At 52.3% G+C, this 11,545-nt stretch overlaps 2 protein-coding genes across 2 annotated transcripts; both read left to right on the forward strand.

Annotated features, from left to right (window-relative positions):
- The first annotated feature begins 596 nt into the window (after nt 1–596).
- On the forward strand, nt 597–5,169 carry LOC135292411 (serine/threonine-protein phosphatase 6 regulatory ankyrin repeat subunit C-like). Its single transcript, XM_064406620.1, has 3 exons — nt 597–744; nt 2,162–2,253; nt 4,814–5,169. Coding segments are annotated over exons 1-3 (450 nt in total). The 5' UTR covers nt 597–742.
- A 155-nt stretch (nt 5,170–5,324) lies between these two features.
- Nucleotides 5,325–10,890, forward strand: LOC135292410 (uncharacterized). The gene has a single exon (XM_064406619.1). It carries the CDS (start codon nt 5,325–5,327, stop codon nt 7,998–8,000), a length of 2,676 nt encoding a protein of 891 aa, XP_064262689.1. The 3' UTR covers nt 8,001–10,890.
- Nucleotides 10,891–11,545: the final 655 nt, after the last annotated feature.

Below are 11,545 nucleotides of genomic sequence, written 5' to 3' on the forward strand. Positions count from 1 at the left end.
AGCCATGGTGGTCACTTTGTCCATTCCATGGTGGTCACTTTGTCCAACCCACGGTGGTCACTTTGTCCATTCCATGGTGGTCACTTTGTCCAGCCCATGGTGGTCACTTTGTCCAGCCCATGGTGGTCACTCCCAAGCCATGGTGGTCACTTTGTCCAGCCCATGGTGGTCACTTTGTCCAGCCCATGGTGGTCACTGTCCATTCCATGGTGGTCACTTTGTCCATTCCATGGTGGTCACTTTGTCCAAGCCATGGTGGCACCAGGGGCTTGTGGTCACTTTGTCCAAGCCATGGTGGTCACTCCCAAGCCATGGTGGTCACTTTGTCCATTCCATGGTGGTCACTTTGTCCATTCCATGCTGGTCACTCCCAAGCCATGGTGGTCACTTTGTCCAACCCATGGTGGCACCAGGGGCTTGTGGTCACTTTGTCCAAGCCATGGTGGTCACTCCCAAGCCCTGGTGGTCACTTTGTCCATTCCATGGTGGCACCAGGGGCTCGTGGTCACTTTGTCCATTCCATGGTGGCACCAGGGGCTCGTGGTCACTTTGCCCATGCCGAGGAGGGAAGGGTGGGGGACAGCGGGTGCCAGGGTGGCCTGGGGGAGGGGACAGTTCTGGGAATGGTTCTGCTGCCCTGAGTGTCCCCGCGTGTCCCCAGGGCCATGAAAAGTGTGCCTTGTTGATCCTGGGGGAAACCCAAGACCTTGGCCTTATCAATGCAAGTAACAGTGCTCTGCAGATGTGAGTGTTTGCACAGCTGGGGGGCTGGGACTGGGACTGGGGGACTGGGGAACTGGGACTGGGGAACTGGGAATGGGGGAACTGGGAATGGGGGACTGGGAATGGGACTGGGGAACTGGGGAACTGGGAATGGGACTGGGGGAACTGGGAATGGGGGAACTGGGAATGGGGGAACTGGGAATGGGGGAACTGGGAATGGGACTGGGGAACTGGGACTGGGACTGGGGAACTGGGGAACTGGGAATGGGACTGGGAGTGGGACTGGGGAACTGGGGAACTGGGAATGGGACTGGGGAACTGGGGAACTGGGAATGGGACTGGGGGAACTGGGAATGGGGGAACTGGGAATGGGGGAACTGGGAATGGGACTGGGGAACTGGGACTGGGACTGGGGAACTGGGGAACTGGGAATGGGACTGGGAGTGGGACTGGGGAACTAGGGAACTGGGGAACTGGGAATGGGACTGGGGAACTGGGGAACTGGGAATGGGACTGGGGGAACTGGGAATGGGACTGGGGAACTGGGGAACTGGGAATGGGACTGGGGGAACTGGGAATGGGGAACTGGGAATGGGACTGGGGAACTGGGAATGGGACTGGGGGAACTGGGAATGGGGAACTGGGAATGGGACTGGGGAACTGGGAATGGGACTGGGGGAACTGGGAATGGGGAACTGGGAATGGGACTGGGGAACTGGGAATGGGACTGGGGGAACTGGGAATGGGGAACTGGGAATGGGACTGGGGAACTGGGAATGGGACTGGGAGTGGGACTGGGGTAGGACTGGGGGAATTGGGAATGGGACTGGGGAACTGGGAATGGGACTGGGGGAACTGGGAATGGGGAACTGGGAATGGGACTGGGGAACTGGGAATGGGACTGGGGAACTGGGGAACTGGGAATGGGGAACTGGGAATGGGACTGGGGAACTGGGAATGGGACTGGGGAACTGGGGAACTGGGAATGGGGAACTGGGAATGGGGAACTGGGAATGGGGAACTGGGAATGGGACTGGGGAACTGGGGAACTGGGAATGGGACTGGGAGTGGGACTGGGGAACTGGGAATGGGGGAATGGGGGAAAACTGGGAAATGTGTGAACGGGCGAGCCCTTGAACCCACTCAAAGGTTTTGGCAGGGGGTGCTCTGTGGGGTTTTGTGGTGGGATTTTATGGTAGGGTTTTGGGGTGGGATTTTGTGCTGAGGTTTTGTGCTGAGGTTTTGGGGTGGGATTTTGTGGTAGAGTTTTGGGGTGGGTTTTGTGGTGGGATTTTGTGGTGGGGTTTTGGGTGGGATTTTGTGATAGGGTTTTGTGGTAGGGTTTTGGGGTGAGATTTTGGGTGCGGTTTTGTGGTGGGATTTTGGGGTGAGGTTTTAGGGTGGGATTTAGGGGTTGTAATGCTTGGTCCCTGCCCAGGCCGCTGCACATCGCGGCGAGGAACGGCCTGGCCTCGGTGGTGCAGGCCCTGCTCAGCCGCGGGGCCACCGTGCTGGCTGTGGATGAAGAAGGTGCGTGTGCCCCGGGGTCCTTGGGGCTGCAGAGTCCCTGGGGAGCGCCCAGAGCCCGGGAGGGGCTCAGCCACAGCCACCCAGAGCACCCTGACACACCCCATCCCATACCCCACCCCACACCCCGTCCCACACCCCACACCCCATCCCACACCCCACACCCCATCCCACACCCCATCCCACACCCCACACCCCATCCCACACCCCACACCCCATCCCACACCCCATCCTGTACCCCACACCCCATCCCACACCCCACACCCCATCCCATACTGCACATCCCACACCTCATCCCACAACCCCACAATCCCCCAATCCCACACTCCATCTCACAACCCCAAAACACCACACCCCATCCCATGAACCCCCAGCCCCATACCCCTACACTGCATCCCACAGCCCCGCACCCCATCCTCCACCCCCAGAGCCCCCCAACCTCACACCCCTCACCCCTCATGGCTCGCTCTGTCCTTCAGGTCACACCCGATCCCACACCCCCCAGAATCCCACACCCCATTCCCCATCCTACACCTCCAGAACCCCACACCCCCTCACACCCCTCACCCCTCACAGGTCGCTCCGTCCCTCAGGTCACACCCCATCCCACACCCCCAGAACCCCACAATCCCACACCCCATTCCCCAGTCCCACACCCCATTTCCCAACCCCACATCCCAACCCCACACCCCCTTACCCCTCACGGCCGGCTCCATCCCTCAGGTCACACCCCAAGAACCCCACACCCCCAGAACCCCATTCCCCAGTCCCACACCCCTCACCCCTCATGGCCGGCTCCATCCCTCAGTTCACACCCCATTTCCCAACCCCACACGCCATTTCCCAGTCCCTCAGCCCTCACAGCCGGCTCCGTCCCTCAGATCACACCCCAAGAACCCCACACCCCCAGAACCCCACAACCCCACACCCCATTCCCCAGTCCCACACCCCTCAGCCCTCACGGCCGGCTCCGTCCCTCAGGTCACACCCCATTCCCAACCCCACACCCCATTCCCAATCCCACATCCCATCCCCAACCCCACACCCCTCACACCTCCTCATGGCTGGCTCCATCCCTCAGGTCACATCCCATTCCCCAACCCCACACGCCATTTCCCAGTCCCTCAGCCCTCACGGCCGGCTCCATCCCTCAGGTCACACCCCAAGAACCCCACACCCCCAGAACCCCACACCCCATTCCCAGTCCCTCACCCCTCACACCCCTCAGCCCTCACGGCCGGCTCTGTCCCTCAGGTCACACCCCATCCCACACCCCAACCCCACACCCCTCAGCCCTCACAGCCGGTTCCATCCCTCAGGTCACACCCCATTCCCCAACCCCACACCCCATTCCCAATCCCTCAGCCCTCACGGCCAGCTCCGTCCCTCAGATCACACCCCAAGAACCCCACACCCCCAGAACCCCACAACCCCACACCCCATTCCCCAGTCCCACACCCCTCAGCCCTCACGGCCGGCTCCGTCCCTCAGGTCACACCCCATTCCCAACCCCACACCCCATTCCCAATCCCACATCCCATCCCCAACCCCACACCCCTCACACCTCCTCATGGCTGGCTCCATCCCTCAGGTCACATCCCATTCCCCAACCCCACACGCCATTTCCCAGTCCCTCAGCCCTCACGGCCGGCTCCATCCCTCAGGTCACACCCCAAGAACCCCACACCCCCAGAACCCCACACCCCATTCCCAGTCCCTCACCCCTCACACCCCTCAGCCCTCACGGCCGGCTCTGTCCCTCAGGTCACACCCCATCCCACACCCCAACCCCACACCCCTCAGCCCTCACAGCCGGTTCCATCCCTCAGGTCACACCCCATTCCCAACCCCACACCCCAACCCCACACCCCTTACCCTTCATGGCTGGCTCCATCCCTCAGGTCACATCCCATTCCCCAACCCCACACCCCATTTCCCAACCCCACACGCCATTCCCCAACCCCATACCCCATTCCCCAACCCCACACCCCATTCCCCAACCCCACACCCCATTTCCCAACCCCACACCCCATTCCCAACCCCACACGCCATTTCCCAGTCCCTCAGCCCTCATGGCCGGCTCCGTCCCTCAGGTCACACCCCAAGAACCCCACACCCCCAGAACCCCAGAACCCCAGAACCATTCCCCAGTCCCACACCCCTCAGCCCTCACGGCTGGCTCCATCCCTCAGGTCACACCCCCAGAACCCCACACGCCATTCCCAACCCCACACGCCATTTCCCAGTCCCACACCCCTCACGGCCGGCTCCATCCCTCAGGTCACACCCCAAGAACCCCACACCCCCAGAACCCCACACGCCATTCCCAACCCCACACGCCATTTCCCAGTCCCTCAGCCCTCACGGCCGGCTCCGTCCCTCAGGTCACACCCCAAGAACCCCACACCCCATTCCCAACCCCACACCCCTTACCCCTCATGGCTGGCTCCATCCCTCAGGTCACATCCCAAGAACCCCACACCCCAAGAACCCCACACGCCATTCCCAACCCCACACGCCATTTCCCAGTCCCTCAGCCCTCACGGCCGGCTCCGTCCCTCAGGTCACACCCCAGCCCTGGCGTGTGCCCCCAACAAGGACGTGGCCGACTGCCTGGCACTGATCCTCTCCACCATGAAGCCTTTCCCGCCCAAGGACGCGCTCGGCTCCTTCAGCCTCAGCCTCCTCACGAACTGCGGCATCGCGGCCAAGGCGGCGGCGGCGGCGGCCTGCGGGGCGCTGCCGGTGCCGGTGCCGGCCTGCGGGGCGCTGCCGGTACCGGCCTGCGGGGCGCTGCCGGTGCCGGCCCGCGGGGCGCTGCCGGTGCCGGCCTGCGGGGCGCTGCCGAACGGCTCCTCCTGCCCCTACTCCAAGGAGCGCCACAGCGCCATCGGCCTGGACGGCTGCTACTCGGAGTGACCTCCCTCCCCCCGGCCACGGGTGACCTGATATCTTATTCTATTTATTTAGAAATTCTATAAATATAGGGCACTTTAAAGGAGAACAAGACCGGGCGGGCCCAGCCTGGGGTGGGTGGGGGTGAGGCCAAGAGTTCGGGGTTTTGTGTGGTCCCGATGGGGCCAGGGCTGTGCCAGTCCCGTGCCCTGCGCCCTCCCTGGCTGGGCAGGGCTGGAAGGGGCAGGACTGGGGCTGGCACATCCCTGGGATGGAAAGGACAGGACTGGGGCTGGCACATCCCTGGGATGGAAAGGACAGGACTGGGGCTGGCACATCCCTGGGATGGAAAGGACAGGACTGGGGCTGGCACATCCCTGGGATGGAAAGGACAGGACTGGGGCTGGCACATCCCTGGCACGGAAAGGAGAGGATTGGGGCTGGCACATCCCTGGCACGGAAAGGACAGGATTGGGGCTGGCACATCCATTGTGCCCTCCCAACCTTCCCTGGCTGGCACAATTTGGGCTGGCACGTTCCTGGGATGGAAAGGACAGGACTGGGGCTGGCACATCCCTGGCACGGAAAGGACAGGATTGGGGCTGGCAAAATGTGCCCCTGTGCCCTGCCAATCCTCCCTGGCTGGCAGGACTGGGGCTGGCACATCCCTGGCACAGAAAGGAGAGGATTGGGGCTGGCAGATCCTTGGCACGGAAAGGAGAGGATTTGGGATGGCAAAATGTGCCCCTGTGCCCTGCCAGTCCTCCCTGGCTGGGCAGGGCTGGAAGGGGCAGGACTGGGGCTGGCACATCCCTGGCACGGAAAGGACAGGATTGGGGCTGGCACATCCCTGGCACGGAAAGGACAGGATTGGGGCTGGCACATCCCTGGCATGGAAAGGAGAGGATTGGGGCTGGCAAAATGTGCCCCTGTGCCCTGCCAATCCTCCCTGGCTGGGCAGGGCTGGAAGGAGCAGGACTGGGGCTGGCACATCCCTGGCATGGAAAGGAGAGGATTGGGGCTGGCACATCCCTGGCATGGAAAGATCAGGATTTGAGCTGGCACATCCCTGGCATGGAAGGAGCAGGATTTGGGCTGGCACATCCCCCGTGCCCTCCCAACCTTCCCTGGCTGGCACAATTTGGGCTGGCAGGTTCCTGGTACCTTCCCAACCCTCCCTGGCTGGCAGGATTTGGGCAGGCAGGATTTGGGCTGGCACATCCCTGGCATGGAAGGGGCAGGATTTGGGCTGGCACATCCCTGGCATGGAAGGGGCAGGATTTGGGCAGGCAGGATTTGGGCTGGCACATCCCTGGCATGGAAGGGGCAGGATTTGGGCTGGCACATCCCTGGCATGGAAGGGGCAGGATTTGGGCAGGCAGGATTTGGGCTGGCACATCCCTGGCATGGAAGGGGCAGGATTTGGGCTGGCACATCCCTGGCATGGAAGGGGCAGGATTTGGGCTGGCACATCCCTGGCATGGAAGGGGCAGGATTTGGGCAGGCAGGATTTGGGCTGGCACATCCCTGGCATGGAAAGATCAGGATTTGGGCAGGCAGGATTTGGGCTGGCACATCCCTGGCATGGAAGGGGCAGGATTTGGGCTGGCACATCCCTGGCATGGAAGGGGCAGGATTTGGGCAGGCAGGATTTGGGCTGGCACATCCCTGGCATGGAAGGGGCAGGATTTGGGCTGGCACCAGGCAGGTGCTGCTGGATTTTTCCCTCGGGGGTTGCTGGGAGCCATTTCCTCCCCGGTGCTTTTGTTTCCCTCCCAGTTCTGTTTCCTCCCTGGCATCTTTGTTTCATTCCTGCTGTTTCATTCCCGGAGTTTTTGTTTCCTTCCCAGAGTTTTTGTTCCCTTCCCAGCGTTATTGTTTCATTCCCAGGAATTTTATTTCATTCCTGGTGTTTCTCTTTCCTTCCCATCATTTTTGTTCCCTTCCCAATATTTCTGTTCCCTTCCCAATGTTTCTGTTTCCTTCCCAACATTTTTGTTCCATTCCTGGTGTTCCATTCCCAAAGTTTTTGTTTCATTCCCAAATTTTCCTTCCCAGAGTTTTTCTTCCCTTCCCAATGTTTTTGTTCCCTTCCCAACATTTTTGTTCCCTTCCCAACATTTTTGTTCCCTTCCCAACATTTTTGTTCCCTTCCCAATGTTTCTGTTTCCTTCCCAACATTTTTGTTTCATTCCCGGTGTTCCATTCCCAAAGTTTTTGTTTCATTCCCAAATTTTCCTTCCCAGAGTTTTTCTTCCCTTCCCAATGTTTTTGTTCCCTTCCCAACATTTTTGTTCCCTTCCCAACATTTTTGTTCCCTTCCCAACATTTTTGTTCCCTTCCCAATGTTTCTGTTTCCTTCCCAACATTTTTGTTTCATTCCCGGTGTTCCATTCCCAAAGTTTTTGTTTCATTCCCAAATTTTCCTTGCCAATGTTTTTGTTCCTTTCCCAATATTTCTGTTTCCTTCCCAACGTTTTTGTTTCCTTCCCAGTGTTTCTGTTCCCTTCCCAACGTTTCTGTTCCATTCCCAACGTTTTCCTTTCATTCCCACATTTTCCTTCCCAGAGTTTTTCTTCCCTTCCCAAGGGAACAAAAGTTCATTGTGGTTTTCGTTTCATTCCCAGCATTTCCCCCCAGCAAATCCCAGGAATTCCCTTCCCCTCGCACCCTCAGTTCAGCTGGGGTCAGGACAAACCCAGACTCTCGGCCGGGGTGGGGATTTGGGAATTTGGGGATTTGGGGATTTGGGAATTTGGGGATTTGGGGATTTGGGGATTCGGGAATTTGGGGATTTGGGGATTTGGGGATTTGGAAAATTGGGAATTTGGGGATTTGGGAATTTGGAAATTTGAGGATTCAGGGATTTGGAATTTTGGGAATTTGGGAATTTGGAAAATTGGGAATTTGGGGATTTGGAAATTTGGGGATTTGGAAATTTGGGAATTTGGAAATTTGAAAATTTGGGGATTTGGAAATTTGGAAATTCGAGAATTTGGAAATTTGGAAATTCGGGAATTTGGAAATGTGAAAATTTGGAAATGTGAAAATTTGGAAATGTGAAAATTTGGAAATTTGGGAATTTGGGAATGTGGAAATTTGGGAATTTGGAATTTTGGGAATTTGGAAATCTGGAAATTTGGGGATTTGGGAATTTGGAAATTTGGGAATTTGGAAATGTGAAAATTTGGAAATTTGGGGATTTGAGAATTTGGAAATTTGGAAATTCGGGAATTTAAAAATGTGAAAATTTGGAAACGTGGGAATTTGGGGATTTAGGAATTTGGAAATCCAGGGATTTATCTCCAGCCAGGGTGGGAATCCCCCCTCCCCTCTCCTCTCCTCTCCAAAAAAACCCCTTGAAAAGCCCCAAATCCCCTGAACCCAGCACTGCAAACCCTTGGCAGCTCGTTTTAGGGGAACCAAACCCAGGAGATCGGGTGCCCCGCCGGAGCCTCCCCCACCCCGGCACTTTAGGGATTCTCTTGTTTCCCTTTTTTTTGGGTTTTTTTTGTTTTTTCCCCTCCTTTTCCCAATTTATCCCATCCTAAAAATCCTAAAAATCGCTTTTTTTCCCCCTTGTTTGTGTGGCCATTCCCATGAGAGAGTCAGCGTTGGTTGTTTATTTTTTCTTTTTAAAAAAAAAGAGAATTCTTTCTAGAGAAACGAGCATTTACCTTTAAAAAAAACCAACAAAAACCGTTTAAAAAAAAAGAAAATTCAACATTTTCGCCTTCCCTAAGAAACAAATGCACTTGCAAGTCCTTGATTTGCTTGGGATGCAGATTTTGGGAGGGGGATCATTGTTTTTTTGGTTTGGGTTCTTATTTTTTGTTTTAATTTGAATTTTTTGGGACTCCTGGCTCTGCTGCAGGTTGGGAGCATCCGAGAGTGTTGCACTGTTCGTTGATTTTTTTGGATTTTTTCCTTCTGAATTGCTGTGACAGCATCAAAAATGAAATTTTCCCTCCTTCCCAGAGTCTGCTCCCAGCCAAAGAGGGGGTGCAGAGGAGAAGGGGCTGCAGGAATTCCGGGAATTTGGGGAAAAGGGCATTTCTGGAACCAAAATTCGATTTTTTTGTTGCTGTTTATTTTCTTTTTCAAGCATTTAGAGATGAAGGTGGCTCCCCTTGGGGAGCTGTTCTGGGGGAACCCTGGCACTGTTTTGTTTTTATTTTTATTTTTATTTTTATTTTTATTTTTATTTTATATTTCTTTTTCAATATTTCACGGAAGAGAACTGGAAAAAAAAAACCACAAAACCCCCGAGAAGTTGTTTACATTTTCCTGCAGCTCCTTCCCTTTTCCCAGCAGGAAATCCCCCAATCCCCTGTCCCAAAACCCTGGGATTTTGGGGGTTTTTTAGGTTTTTTTGGGATTTTTTGGGGATTTTTGGGGGATTTTTTGAGGATTTTTTGGGATTTTTTTGGGATTTTTGGGGGGATTTTTTGGGATTTTTTGGGGGATTTTTTGGGGGATTTTTTGGGGATTTTGGGGGGATTTTTTGAGGATTTTTTGGGATTTTTGGGGAAACTTTGGAGGATTTTTGGGGGGATTTTTTGAGGATTTTTTGGGATTTTTGGGGGATTTTGGGGGGATTTTTTGAGGAATTTTTGGGATTTTTTTGGGATTTTTGGGGGGATTTTTTGGGATTTTTGGAGGATTTTTGGGGTTTGTTTTTTTTTATTTTTTTGGGATTTTTTTTTTTATTTTTGGGGGATTTTGGGAGGATTTTTTGGGGGATTTTTAGGGCATTCCCACCTTTCCAGGATGGGAATTTTCCCATTTCCACCCTGCCCTCCAAATTTCTCACCCTTTTTACCAGCACATGGAAAACTCTGCTTTTCTCATTTCAGGTGTTCTTTTTGGGGTATTATTTTGATTTTTTTGGGATTTTTTCCATTTATTTTAGGTGTTCTTTTTGGGGTATTATTTTGATTTTTTGGGATTTTTTTCATTTATTTTAGGTGTTCTTTTTGGGGTTTTATTTTGATTTTTTGGGATTTTTTGTGGTTTTATTTTGATTTTTTTGGGATTTTTTTCATTTATTTCAGGTGTTCTTTTTGGGGTTTTATTTTGATTTTTTGGGATTTTTTTTCATTTATTTTAGGTGTTCTTTTTGGGGTTTTATTTTGATTTTTTGGGATTTTTTGGGGTTTTATTTTGATTTTTTTGGGATTTTTTTTTTCATTTATTTTAGGTGTTCTTTTTGGGGTTTTATTTTGATTTTTTGGGATTTTTTTCATTTATTTTAGGTGTTCTTTTTGGGGTTTTATTTTGATTTTTTTTTATTTTTTTCATTTATTTCAGGTGTTCTTTTGGGGGTTTTATTTTGATTTTTTGGGATTTTTTTTCATTTATTTTAGGTGTTCTTTTTGGGGTTTTATTTTAATTTTTTGGGGGATTTTTTCATTTATTTTAGGTGTTCTTTTTGTGGTTTTATTTTGATTTTTTGGGATTTTTTTCATTTATTTTAGGTGTCCTTTTTGGGGTTTTATTTTGATTTTTTGGGGGATTTTTTCATTTATTTCAGGTGTTATTTTGGGGTTTTTTTTGGGGTTATTTTGGGGGTTTTTTTGGGGTTATTTTTGATTTTTTTGGGGTTTTTTTCCCATTTTGCCCTCCCTGCTGGCCTTGTCCCCAAAGTGTCACCTCCACTCTGAGACAATCAACTCCAAAAGGGCTTCCCCACCCAAATAATCCTCCAAATAATCCAAATAATCCTCCAAATAATCCAAATAATCCTCCAAATAACCCTAATCCCATTATTAATAATAATATTTTATTATTATTAATTAACACTGATGCTAATTAGGGGAAACGAGGTTCCAGCAGCGCATCCAGGAGGGGAGAGGGGTGGGGAAAAAAAGAAAAAACGGGGGGAATTTGGTGATTTTGTGGCCTTTTTTTTTATTTTTTGGGGTGTCCCAGTCTTGTTCTCCTTTAATTCCGTATCGTTCTCGTCGACAGCACAGCTTGACAATTGAAGTCATTAATAATCAAAAGTGGTTGGTAATAATTGCATTTATTTTGCTAAACGAGATTGGATTTTTTTTTATTTTAATTAATTTTTTTTTTTTTGGTGATGGTTTTCCCCGGTGCATTGTAAAAAATAATAATAATAATAATACAAAAAAAAAAAATTTAAAAATAAAAAGGGATGGAGGGAAACTTCCACTGCCCTGAACTCCCCCCAAATTTTCCATCCCTTTATGCCAAAGTTGGACCATTTAATGAAATTTATTTCGCCTGGTTTGGAGCACTCAGATTCCTTTTCCGACAAAAAAAATGCAAAAAAAAAAAAAGGAAAAAAAATGGAAGTTTCTCTCCCGCCCTTTGGTCCAAAGCACTTGGTTCAAGTAATAAGCACTTTTGTTAAAAAAAAAAAGGATGAGTCTGG

This window comes from Passer domesticus, unplaced genomic scaffold (genome assembly GCF_036417665.1).
Source record: "Passer domesticus isolate bPasDom1 unplaced genomic scaffold, bPasDom1.hap1 HAP1_SCAFFOLD_341, whole genome shotgun sequence".
NCBI classification, from domain to species: Eukaryota; Metazoa; Chordata; class Aves; order Passeriformes; family Passeridae; genus Passer; species Passer domesticus.

What these genes read in the sequence shown, in the direction of transcription:
- LOC135292411 (XM_064406620.1), top strand. An exon ending in GCTGGCTGTGGATGAAGAAG is followed by an intron (nt 2,254 to 4,813) that starts GTGCGTGTGCCC and finishes TCCGTCCCTCAG; the next exon opens with GTCACACCCCAGCCCTGGCG.
- LOC135292410 (XM_064406619.1), top strand. Translation starts at nt 5,325, where the DNA reads ATGGGGCCAGGGCTGTGCCAGTCCCGTGCCCTGCGCCCTCCCTGGCTG.